This window comes from Euleptes europaea, chromosome 8 (assembly GCF_029931775.1).
Source record: "Euleptes europaea isolate rEulEur1 chromosome 8, rEulEur1.hap1, whole genome shotgun sequence".
Taxonomy (NCBI): domain Eukaryota; kingdom Metazoa; phylum Chordata; class Lepidosauria; order Squamata; family Sphaerodactylidae; genus Euleptes; species Euleptes europaea.
In genome coordinates, this window is record NC_079319.1 from 77,752,457 (window position 1) to 77,764,973 (window position 12,517).

The window sequence follows — 12,517 nt, forward strand, 5'->3', positions numbered from 1 at the left end:
GTTTATTACAGCTCCTTCACTGTGACCAAGCCCCCCAATATCCAGGGCTGTCTTTTCCCATCTAACCCCCCCCCCCCCAAATACTATATAGCATAACATTCAGATTTGGGCCCAAGATTTTGGCTCTTAATTTCTTATCTGAATGAAGAAGTTAATTTCTGTTGATTGTTGAGGAAAACTCAACATTTGTAAGTACATATGCTTTAAATCTCACTGCAGAACTCTACTCAGTAAATCAGTTGTGGGTGCCAGACGCAGCAGAGCTGGGATTGTTTTGACAATAAAAGAGAAAACAGACTTAGTGTGTGCTTTTCATTTTTTTAAAGTATCATTTCATTTTCTGAAGGGATTGACAATTCTGTCTTGAATATGTTGCTAAAAACACGTAACTGTCTTGATGCTTGTTTGTTTGGGTGTAGTAAAGTCTTCATTGATAATTTAGCCAGAGAAGGATTTCATTTTGTGAGGCACATTTTGAAGTCCTAGAGAACAAAAGTGAAAAACCCACATATTTACTTCCCCAGCTCCCCCAAAAAGTTGTAGTATAAATCTGTTAGGAATACTCACAGTTGTCAGAACATTCCATTTGCATCAAACAGCCATGCAACCTGCTTATAAATAAATCTCTATTAGCTGAAAGTGAGTTGATAGACTACAGAGCCCTTCGGTCGCTTAGTTGGTCACTCCCAACCACAACCATTGAAGATCCAGTGCCAGTTAGGGAACAGGTACACCTGCAGGAAAGTATCTGTAAAGCCAACAGTTCCAGAGGATTGGTGATTCCTGGATGCATGTAGTTTTTGATCTAAGGCTGCAATCCTAAAGTTTTGATCTAAGGCTGCAATCCTAAAGTGGTCAAAGTTCCTTAGGAGTCAGTGTGACCCTGTGCCGGCGTAAATGCCCCTTTAACCTGGGTTAAGGGGCAAACACACTGGCGCTGGGGTGGTGCTGAGCTGTGCCGGCCCCGACCACCAGCGCAGCCATACTGGCAGGGAATTCCCGGAAGGGAAAGCCCATGCAGGTGTGTGTGTGTGGGTGTCCCCAGGGCAGAGCTGCCTTTAGGCAGCTTCCTAACCCCTTTTGTCCCCGGAACGCCCCCTCACGCTTCGGCATTGCTACGCCACCTTTTTTGGTGGCATCGCCTCACTTTTTGCAATGGAGGCATTTCCCTGTTTTTATATTTAAAATGCCCTTATTTTCCTGTTCGGCTGCCGGGAATCCTCTGAGGAGGCAGTGAGGCTGTGCTGCTCCCGGCTGCCGCAGTTCTACTCCCCCCCAAATGGGCTGCCCATCTTTGTGGGCAAAATGTTTTAATATTTACATAGATTTCTGAAGGAGCTCATCCCTGGATACAGAACATTATAGAACTAAACGGGTAATATTTTATGCCTCCTTGCTGATAGTGTTGGGATACTTTGCAGATAAAGTGTGCCCATAAACTATGCTTCCAGTCTCCCTACTAATTCTATCTTTATAATTGCAAGATTCTGTAGTCATTAGGGAATACTGTTGAACTGCAACTAATTTTAATGAATTGCATTCATATTTAATTCAGTTAACTGTACAATTAGTTCATAGAGTAATAGTGAATAAAAGCATGAAAAAATGGAATAAGTAGTATCAACAAGCAACTATTTTAATGTATCAATTAATTCATCAATATTAATAATCAAAGGAAACTTACAGTTGTATGTACCAACGTGAAATAAGTGTAACGAGGATGGGGAGACTTTGAAGCAAATCCTCCAAATTCAAATAAATTCGGAAGTTTCATGTAACACTATTCTAGGGTCAGATTACATTTCAAGCAACTGTTGTCATTAAGTTCCTAACCAGTGAAATTAATGCCATTGGGCTGGATCCTGCAGATAGTTCTGCTAGTGGTAGAGCTTCCCTCTGGTCCAAGCAGCCTTTCTCTGATGCAAGTGTGTTTCTTCTGCCCACCGAATAACCTTTTGCATCCAGGGTTGTGGCTATAGAGATTCATAACATTTTGCTTATTAAAAGTGCTCTATGGATGATGGTAATCATGTTTGCATGGTCATCACATAACTTTTCATCTTTCTATTTGGGCAGAAATCTCCGAGGCTTCTGCAAGAGGGAGCACAGACGCAGTTAAAGGTGTGAAGCGTAAAAAGATCGTAACTGAGAATCATCTGACAAAAATACCAAAATCACCTCTGAGAACGCCGTCTCGGGTAAAACCTAAGGAGAAAACAGAAGACCCTTCATCATCTTCTAATATTCTTCCTGATACTTCAGAGCTGATAAAAGAAGAGCGCAGTTTGGCTACGCAAAATGGGAAACAAAGCAAACAAAACGAGGGGGCACTTAGCTGTGAGGTAGCTGCTAAAACATCCAGATCTGAGACTTCAGCACATGCCAGGTTGTGTCGGTTACCTCAATCCTTGGACTTGAACAAATGGCCAGTAGAAGACTACAGTTCATCCCAACTAAATTTGTCAGTCCAGAAGGGTCTCCCTAGCTCTTTGTCAACAATAGCCAAGGTTGACAATAATGAATGTATTCCTTTTGTTGATTGTAGTAATTCGTCCTTGTGTACAAATTCTGCATTTGATGTCTTACTGAAAGCTATGGAGCCTGAGCTGAACACCTTAGCCCAAGAGTGCCCTTCTAGTAGGATGCATATAGAAAAACTGAAACCAAATAAAACTGTAAGCGCCTCTTCTACTCTCACATCCAATACTCTGAGTGTCCAAAGTCATGCTGCTTCGCTGCAGCAAGAATTTGTAGCTGGATCTCAATATTATCCTTGCACTTCGCAGACTGTGCACGTAGCAACATCAGGGAAGAGTGAACAAGCACAGATGCACTCAGTTACTCACTCACAAGAACAAGTTCTCTCTAAAGCTGGGCAGCAGAACCAACAGATTACAGCGTGCCCCAGCTTTACTAACTCATTGATGCAGCAGCAGAATCAGGAAAATCTCAAACTCCAGCATATTTACAGCATAGCAGTAACCTCATCTATACTCAACCCCCCATCGTCTACTGTTACTCAGGTTTTTTCTCAAAACCCGCTAGTAGCGAAATCATCTTCTCCTTTGTCGGTTCACCCCTCCAGTTCTGCCACCCAATTACCTATAGCTCCGTTGTACAGTTCAGCCCAGATAGCTTCGGTTGTCAGCCATGGTGTAGAACAAATTTGTAACCTTCTGAAAGACCAGAAGCCTAAAAAGCTTGGGAAGTACGTCTGTGAGTATTGTAACAGGGCTTGTGCTAAGCCCAGCGTTCTCCTAAAGCACATCCGCTCCCACACAGGAGAACGACCATATCCTTGTGAGACTTGTGGGTTTTCGTTCAAGACCAAAAGCAATCTGTATAAGCACAAAAAATCCCATGCCCACACTATCAAACTGGGACTTGTCCTCCAGCCAGATTCTAGTGGTTTGTTTTTCTCCCCGGAGTCAGATAAAGCACTTAGCATCCATTCTGATGTGGAAGAAAGTGGTGACAGCGACGACGAAGGCACAGCTGACGAAAGGCAAGAGGACCAAGGATCCTTAGAACTGGAACATACACATGTGATGAAAATCCTGTCCAATTCTGAATCCTCACTCAGAGGTAGCTCGGTTTCGCTAAGCAATCCAGAATATAAGGGTGACTCACCATTGCAGGATTCATTCACACAAGCAAGGACTTCTTTACCTAAAGTGATCGTTCACCCTGTAAATATTTCTCCTTTAAGGTCCAATAGCCCCAAAGTAGCAGACCCCACCTCGACAGTTTGTACGATGCGACAAGGAGACTTGAAAGTCGCAAGTGTGAAACCAAATGTAGTGTGCGCCGAGTTGGTAAAGGAGCCTGATATCAAGCAACATCAAAAAACAGAAACAAGCATTTCTGAGGATCAACATGGGGCCCCTGTAGTACATGCTCAGCTACAGAGGCAGCAGGCAACTGATTGTTCCCAGGATCAGCAAGGAAAGTGTCTCTTGAGCCCTAGAAGTTTAGGCAGCACTGATTCAGGATACTTCTCACGTTCAGAAAGTGCAGATCAAAACATGAGTCCCCCAACTCCATTTATGAAGGGACTGCCCACTTCTGAAAAAGACCTAAGTAAAAGTCTGCCTTGTGTTCCACGGATGAGCACCACAGTGGCATCTGTTGTGCAGACAGTTTGCCCTGACAAGAACTTGCTTTCCTCTGGCCAAATGAGACCACCCTTGGCCACAAAAACTCTAGAAGAACGCATTTCTAAGTTGATATCTGATAACGAAGCTGTAGTGGATGACAAGCAGTTGGATAGTGTGAAGCCACGGAGAACATCACTGTCAAGAAGAGGCAGCATTGACTCTCCAAAATCCTACATTTTTAAAGACTCCTTCCAGTTTGACCTAAAACCAATGGGTAGAAGAACTAGTTCCAGCTCTGATATACCAAAGTCTCCTTTTACACCAACTGAAAAATCAAAGCAAGTTTTTCTTCTATCTGTACCAACCCTTGACTGTTTACCTATAACCAGAAGTAATTCTATGCCTACTACAAGTTATTCAGCTGTACCTACAAATGTAATACCTCCCCCTCATCCCCTACGAGGAAGTCAGTCTTTCGATGATAAAATTGGTTCCTTGTATGATGATGTCTTTGTCCCAGGACCTACCGCTCCACAGCTCCAAGGTGGACATCCCCGCACGCTTGTTAGACAAACAGCAATAGAAGATTCTTTGATCAGTGAAGGGCACGGTTTTGGACCAGCACGATCTGTAGATGAAAGCTATGGATGCAGTACATCTAATGAATTTGTAATGGCAAGAAGCAAATCGTTTGTACAAGGATCAAATGTGGATAAAACAAAGAAGTCACATCAAGGCAGAGGGACAATGTTTGAATGTGAGACTTGCAGAAACAGATATAGAAAACTGGAAAACTTTGAGAACCATAAAAAGTTTTATTGCTCAGAGTTGCACGGACCAAAAACCAAGGCAGCTACGCGAGACTCGGAACATAAGAATGTTTCCAACAGTACACAACCCCAAATCCTTCACTATCGTGTTGCCACTTCCACTGGTATCTGGGAGCAGACGTCTCAAATAAGGAAGAGGAGGAAGATGAAAAGTGTTGGGGATGATGATGATGAACCACAGGCAAATGATAATAGCAGTTTGACAAAAGATGTAAAGTCAGAAAGTCAAAATAAACCAGCAAATACTGTCAGTGTCTCTAAACACGCCACCACTTTCCTAGGCTCACACAGCATTTCACTTCAAAAATTGGCTCAAAATGAGCCGGAGGCTTGTGGGGCAAAACAGTCCATGGAGACAAGGGTGTCACTGCATGGTGAAAAGCAGACTGTCACAGCCACGCAAGAAAAAGCAGAACTGAAAAGGCAAGGAGCCGGAATTTCAGTAATACAGCACACAAACTCTTTAAGCAGACCTAGTTCATTTGAAAAATCAGACTCTTTTGAAACAGTTTCTCCCGTTTCCTTTCAGGATGGCAATAAGGCTGTGAAGCCCCACTCTCTGAATACCATCATGGTTCAAGAGGAGAAGCGCTCCCTCCTGCTTGCCTCCCACAGTCATCAGGCGTTGGAAGTTTCACGAGTTCAGCTTCATGAACGTCCGGTTGCTCCTATTGAAAGGAATGTACCATTGTCATCATTAAGACTTGTTCGCCAGCATAACATCCAGGTTCCTGAAATATTGGTCACAGAGGAACCAGATAGAGATCAGGAAATTCAATGCAGCGATCTGGAGAAGACAGAAAAATTTAATTGGCCGCAGCGTAGTGAAAGCCTATCAAAGCTCCCCACAGAAAAACTTCCACCTAAGAAAAAAAGAATTCGCTTGGCTGAAATTGAGCACTCATCTGCTGAGTCCAGTTTTGACTCTACACTTTCTAGAAGTTTAAGTCGGGAGAGCAGCCTGTCACATGCATCTAGTTTCTCGGCTTCTTTTGACAAAGATGATATCTCTAAAAACGAGAGTGCTTCCAAAGCAGAACCTTCAAGTAAATCCCTGGAATTCCTTACAATTCCTAACAGTTCCAATACACTCAATGTGCCTCATTACAGAGAAATGCGACGTGCTGCTTCTGAACAAATTAACTGTACCCAGCCATCCATGGAGGTTGTGGATTGTAGAAGCAAGTCTTTTGACTGTGGAAGCATGTCTCCACCCAAACCTGCCTCACTTATAGAGACATCTACTTCCAAGTTGTCTCCTGGCAGTGGTGCTGTTGGACATGTACCTCTGTTAGAAAGGAGGAGGGGGCCCCTTGTAAGACAAATATCTTTAAATATTGCTCCAGAAAAAAATCAGTCTGAAATTGTGTCAAGCACTTCCTTTCAAACCGCTCCTGCAACAGAGCTCTCTACAGCATCCTTTCAAAGATCACAGAGCTCGGGGAAATCAGATGGATTTCCTTCAAGTTCAGAGCACTCACGGGTTTATGCCAAGTCTTTGTGTGAGCCTCTATCCGTTAAAAGCAGCCTCTCTTTTAACCTGCCTTCCAACGAACAGGCTTTAGGTCCTGGTTCACAACATCATGTTCCACAACCTTCACCCAATCAGTATTCACAACCCGCTCTTACAGGACCAGCACTTGGAACTCAGAAAAGCACGAGTATGGTTATTGGTCAGCATAGCATGCAGGAGGATTGCTTTGCCCCCAAATATCAGCTTCAAGTTAAAGCAATGTGCATAGGTCAGCAATATCCTGTAGGTCTTCCAAGCACAGCTGGCAGAGAGCAGGCTGGGGTGTCATTAGAAATGCACACAAAACAAAATGACAAAATGTCCAATCCATATGGGCTGTCTCCCTTGCAGTGTGTTCCAGATCATGGCTGTGGTCGTGTGTATCAGGTGGCATCCTTTGTCGTCCCTGTCCGCATTCACAGTAATATTCCATCCTATGGCTTGTCTACGGTTGCACCACTTCCTCGCATTTTAGTGACACAGGATCAGGCCAGCCAGTTTCTTTATAAAACAAATACCCCATTGGTGCCAACGCTGAAAGATCAAGGTCAGCTGCCAAAGTCCCACAGAGATCCTCTGAGGAGTTTGCCAAGTTCACAGCCAGGACCATGTTTTGAAAATTTGCTTTATGAGATGGGAAGCAAAAATTCTACTTCATTGGGATCCTTAAATATAACTCAGAAAGTGCCAGTTGGAGGACTTTTCCCTCAACAGGAAGCCACGGCCTCAAGCAAACGCATGCTTTCTCCAGCCAATAGTTTAGACATCGCCATGGAAAAACACCAGAAGCGTGTTAAAGATGAAAGCGGAGCCGCCAGCGCAACCAGTGCTCTTTTGCAGCATCAGTTGAATGTGAAGGCTGGTGAAACTCACAAACAGAAGAAGCCAGTCTTAGTGCGACAGATCTGCACCACTGATCCCCTTGAAAGTTTCTCATTGGATCAGGATGTCTTACCTCATGACAAAAGCAGCGGAGTCAATAATTTGTCGGATTTGCCGCTGCTGCCTGCATTGTCGGAATGTGCTCCGACTGGGATGTCTTCATTTACAAAGGAATCCTCGGAACATACAGACTTACCAACCTCTGACACTGTAGGGTGTATGGTCAGAAAGCCACTTGAAGCTACTCTGTTGAACACTCAGGGTTCTTTTCTAAAGCCCCTAGATAACAGTCAAGAAAGGAAATCCCCCAGCAGTATGAACGAGATTAGGCAACCTAGCATCCAGCACCAAGCAAAATCCGGAACCACTTTGTCCATTGTAAATGCAAGTGATGTACAACGATTATCTTTCCCAAGCCTAAAGACAACAACAAACTTTACATGGTGTTACCTGTTGAAAAGGAAGCCAGTACATCTGTTACAAAATGACCAAAAGATTTCAGTTTATTCTTCTTGGTCCATTAGTTCCAACAATCCCAATCCACTTGGTTTGCCAACAAAAATCGCTCTTTCCCTCCTGAATTCAAAGCAGAAAGCTGGAAAATCATCCTATACTCAAGCAATAAGTACTAACTTTAGATCTGACATGCTGGTCTATTCAAGCAAGTGGAAGAACAACTTATTTAAGGTACTAGAACTATCTGTTGGTCTTAAGGGGGGATATTTAAATGTTTATTTTCAAGCACTTCTGTCTGTTTCAGGGTAGGGGAGAAACAGGATGTAATCACATTTGGGTGAAAATAAAATTGCTATCTTCTTTTTTAAAATAACCACATGTACCCCACAGGTGCCAGAATTATAGTGATTGATTGTGTTACTAGATAAATATTTCTGGTAGGAGGCTCATCAGGTCTCATAAAATGAGCTTGATCGTTGTAGACAACCAGGTGCTTCTGCAAAGAGCTTTTTGATATTCTTTGGATGCTTTAAATGTAAAATGTAGACACACACAAATTTATACTGGAGAGCAAGTAAAAGGAAACCATTCCTTGATTCTGCATTCTGTAGCTCAGGGGTCCCCAACCTTTCTGAGCCTGCGGGCACATTTGGAATTCTGACACAGCACGGTGGGTGAAACAACAAAATGGCTGCCACAGGAGGCGGAGCCAGCCGCAAAAGGATTGCCACAGCTTAACTTCAGTAACACAGTGTAGATCAGGGGTGTCGAACTCATTTGTTACGAGGGCCGGATATGGCATAAATGTCACTAGGTAGGGCCGGGCCATGTGTACCAAATAAATAAATAATTACCAAAAAATCTAATGCCAGGTACCAAAGATACGAACTTCATAGAAGACACTGGCAAAGTCAATTAATTATAGTATTTTTGCTATTGTTTTAATCATGTTTGTATTTTAATTTTAAAAAATCATTAATTGGCTTTGCCTGTGTCTTCTATACAGTTTGTATCTCTGGTCCCTGGCATTAAATTTGATCTGGACTGGGGTGGGGAGGGAGTTGGCTGCCTTGGCTGGTGATCCCGCAGCGGGCTTGCCATCCCAGATCTGGACTGGTGTCTGCCTGGGAACAGAATTTCCCCAGGGAACAGAATTTGTGCTCTGGGACTGGAATGACATGTCACAGAGTGGAATAACAGCCCCTAGGAGTAGCAGAAGCATTCTGGGACTGTCATTCCAGTCCCAGAACACTTCTGCTATTTCCAGGGGCTGTCATTCCTCTCTACGACCTGTCCTTATAGTCCCAGAGCATAGATTCTGTGGCTAGAGACCATCATTCTACTCAGGGGGCTGTCATTCCAGTCCCAGAGTAGTCTTTTTGACTTTAATGGAAAATTCATTCCGCATTTTCTTTGCAACTTTTTTATGCTGCAATGTATTTCAATGGAGCCCATGCAAATCAATTGGCATTCCTGGCCCCCATTATGTCCAGTGGGCCTGCAAGCCTCTCCTACTGTTTCCAATGGGCAATCCTGTCATTCCTTTTAGTACATCCCCCTTTTTTTGTTTTAGGAATTGCTTGGAGAATTAACATTTGGGAAGTTCTTCCTGCCTATAGAGCAGCAGTGCAAGATTGCTGAGGCCTGAGGATAGGAGATCAGCGTCTTGTTCACTTAGTTCTACACTTGGTGAGCAGGAACATAAAAACATAAGAAAGGCCATGCTGGATTAGACCAAGGTCCCTAAAGTCCAGCAGTCTGTTCACACTGTGGCCAACCAGGTGCCTCGAGGAAGCCCACAAACAAGACAACTGCAGCCACATTATCCTGCTTGTGCTCCACAGCACCTAATAAAATAGGTATGCATCATTGCTCTTTTCTGCACCTTCTCGAGCTCTGCAATATCTTTTGGGCATGGTGACCAGAACTGTACACAGTATTCCAAGTGTGGTCTCACCATAGATTTGTACAAGGGCAGTATGATAGCAGCAGTTTTATTCTCTATTCCTCGTCTAATTATGGCCAGCATGGAATTAGCCTTTTTTACAGCTGCCGCCCACTGGGTTGACGCCTTCATTGAGCTATCCACTATCAACCCAAGATCCCTTTCTTGTTCTGTCGCTGCCAGCACAGATCCCATCAGTGTATATGTGAACTTGGGCTTTTTTGCCCCAATATGCAGCACTTTGCGCTTGGTCTCATTGAAGCTGCTTATGAGAGAGGAAGCTGCTTATCTTGCAGTGCACTGTAAGGAGGGAAAAACATTTTAAACATGTATTTCTGCATCACCACCCTAATTTCAGATGCTGTTAGGGTCTCAATCTACCTTCCACAATTTCCTCCTGTCCTTTCTCCAGGAAGCTTAGGTTGGCCTGCAAGAATCTCCTTTTCTCCATTTTATTCTCACAACAATCCTGTGAGGTTGGTGAGGCTGAGAAGGCTCAAGGTCACCCAGTAAGTTTCATAGAGGAATAGAATTGGAGCCTGTCCTAGTCAGATACTTTTAATTCTAACTCATACTGGTTCTGTCCCCTTTGCAGCTTGGGGTCTTTTGCTACAGCAGATTTCCTCCCATCATAGAAGAAGAAGAGTTGGTTTTTATATGCCGACTTTCTGTACGATCGCCTTCCCCTCCCCACAACAGACACCCTGTGAGGTGGGTGAGGCTGAGAGAATGACTTTCCGAAGGTCACTCAGCTGGCTTCGTGTGTAGGAGTGGGGAAACAAATCTAGTTCACCAGATTAGCCTCCGCCGCTCCTGTGGAGGAGTGGGGAATCAAACTCGGTTCTCCAGATCAGAGTCCACCACTCCAAACCACCGCTATTAACCACTACACCACGCTGGCTCTTAATCAGTCCTTCTGGATTCTTTTGTCTTCAGAGAACTGGGGTTCTGCTCCCCCCCCATACTTGCCTAATTAGCATACCTCTGGCTGTAGAGCAAGTGGGGATTTCCCAAAAATTTGTTTTGTATTTGCTGGGGGGGGGGTTATTTGTTGAGGCATGGGAACTGCACCCCCCAAAAAATTAAAACAGGAAAGACTGCATGGTAAGTACAAGTGCTCCATTTTCTGCATATCTGGGGGAATACCAAATGTTTTTGTATTGTTGGTATATTTTTATGTATTTTAAAGGTTTCTGTCTTAATAACTGGCAATCTGGGTCCAGTCTTAGTCTTTCTACCTTGGGCAAATTAAGAAATGGCTCAAACAGCCAATCCTTCTCTCTGCTTGAGGTTTCTTAGCCTTGGAGACTCTGTACAAGCGCAGAAGCGCTCTTGCTGCACAAGCTCGGCCATGCCACTGAAAACACCTCCTGGGGCTATGCTTAAAGGAAGCTCCAGTGGAAGAGAGACACAAACACAGCACAGCCCAAGCCTCCATTTTCAGGGGGAAGCAAACTCACTCCTCGTACAATTGGGCCCCAACCAACATAGTACAAAGGGGGTGGCTTACATACATTGTCTGAATCAGCGCTGGGGTGGTAGAAAGTCAGGGTGCCAAAGACAAAGCCCGCCAGCAGGGCTATGCTGCTCTTGCCTTCCATGCCCTATGCTCCATCTGGCCACTAGATGTCGCTGGCGGGTCCTCTCTGGGGGCGGGGGGTTGTCGTTGTGCTTGCTCCTGGCTAGCTCTCAGTAGAGGACCCGCCACGACATCTAGTAGCCAGATGGAGCATAGCCGCGTCAGCTGCCCATGAAGGGGAAAGGAGCTAAGAACTGTATAGATTTATAGTAGCGTTCTTCGGGAAGAAGGTGTGTGTTTATTCCTGCCTTGGCTGGCTCGGGGGCCGGATGAGAGTGCTCTAGGGGCCGAATCCGGCCCGCGGGCCTTATGTTTGACACCCCCTGGTGTAGATCCTTGTGTTGTGCTGGCAGCTGCTGCCAAAGCAACATTTTAAAAAATCTGCACAGCCAATCAGAAGCCTTGGCAAAAGCCCTACCTGGCCCCACCCACTTCCTAAAAACTCTTGGTGGACTCCAGAAAAGTGCAGTCATCCAGTGGAAGTGGGAGAGACCACAGCTCAGCGACAGAGCACCTGCTTTGCATGCACAAAGGTCACAGATTCATCCCTGGCATCTCCACTTAAAGGGCCCCAGGGAATAGATGCTGGGGAAACATTTTTCTCTACCTAGATCCTGCCTGAAGAGCCATAGTCAATCAGACTAGACAATACTGAGTGAGAAGGACCCATAGTCTTAATCAATATAAGGTCGATTTGTATGTTCAAAAGCAGAAATAGGCTTTAAATGCAAAAATCAGCATTCTGAGTCTATTGCCTTTTTTATTGTTTAAAAAAACAAGCAACAACTATATTCTTTCTAACCCTTAAACTGTGAAGATAAGCTCCAGTGTGTGGATGCCTCAAAATGAAATTTCAGATGCCAGAAGAGGAGCAGGATTTCTAATCAGAGCATGGCTATTCGACACCCTGAAAGACTGGTTGCTGCCCCGTAACATAAGCCAAGGCAGAACAGATTATGTCCTAATAGATGCACAGCGCAGTATGTTGCATATAGTAAAACAACTTTTCTTGGAACAAAATAAAAAAAAAGTTTTTAGTGTGGCCTATCCACAATCCATCTCTCTCTCTCTCTCTCTCTCTCTCTCTCTCTCTCACACACACACACACACACACACACACACACACACACAAAACAAAACCCATATTACTTCAATAAAAGCAGTGTGAAAAGCAAACTTAAAGAGCACCCTCTTAGACTATTCTTAATATTCAGA

At 44.3% G+C, this 12,517-nt stretch overlaps 1 protein-coding gene across 2 annotated transcripts in view; it reads left to right on the top strand.

Moving 5' to 3' along the window:
* HIVEP1 (HIVEP zinc finger 1) overlaps window positions 1-12,517 on the top strand; it is a 124,027-nt gene that overhangs the window by 77,429 nt on the left and 34,081 nt on the right. For both annotated transcript variants that reach the window (XM_056854204.1, XM_056854205.1), the window contains exon 4: window positions 2,077-8,009. In XM_056854204.1, coding sequence (XP_056710182.1) covers window positions 2,077-8,009 — 5,933 coding nt within the window. The remainder of the gene's footprint in view (window positions 1-2,076; window positions 8,010-12,517) is intronic.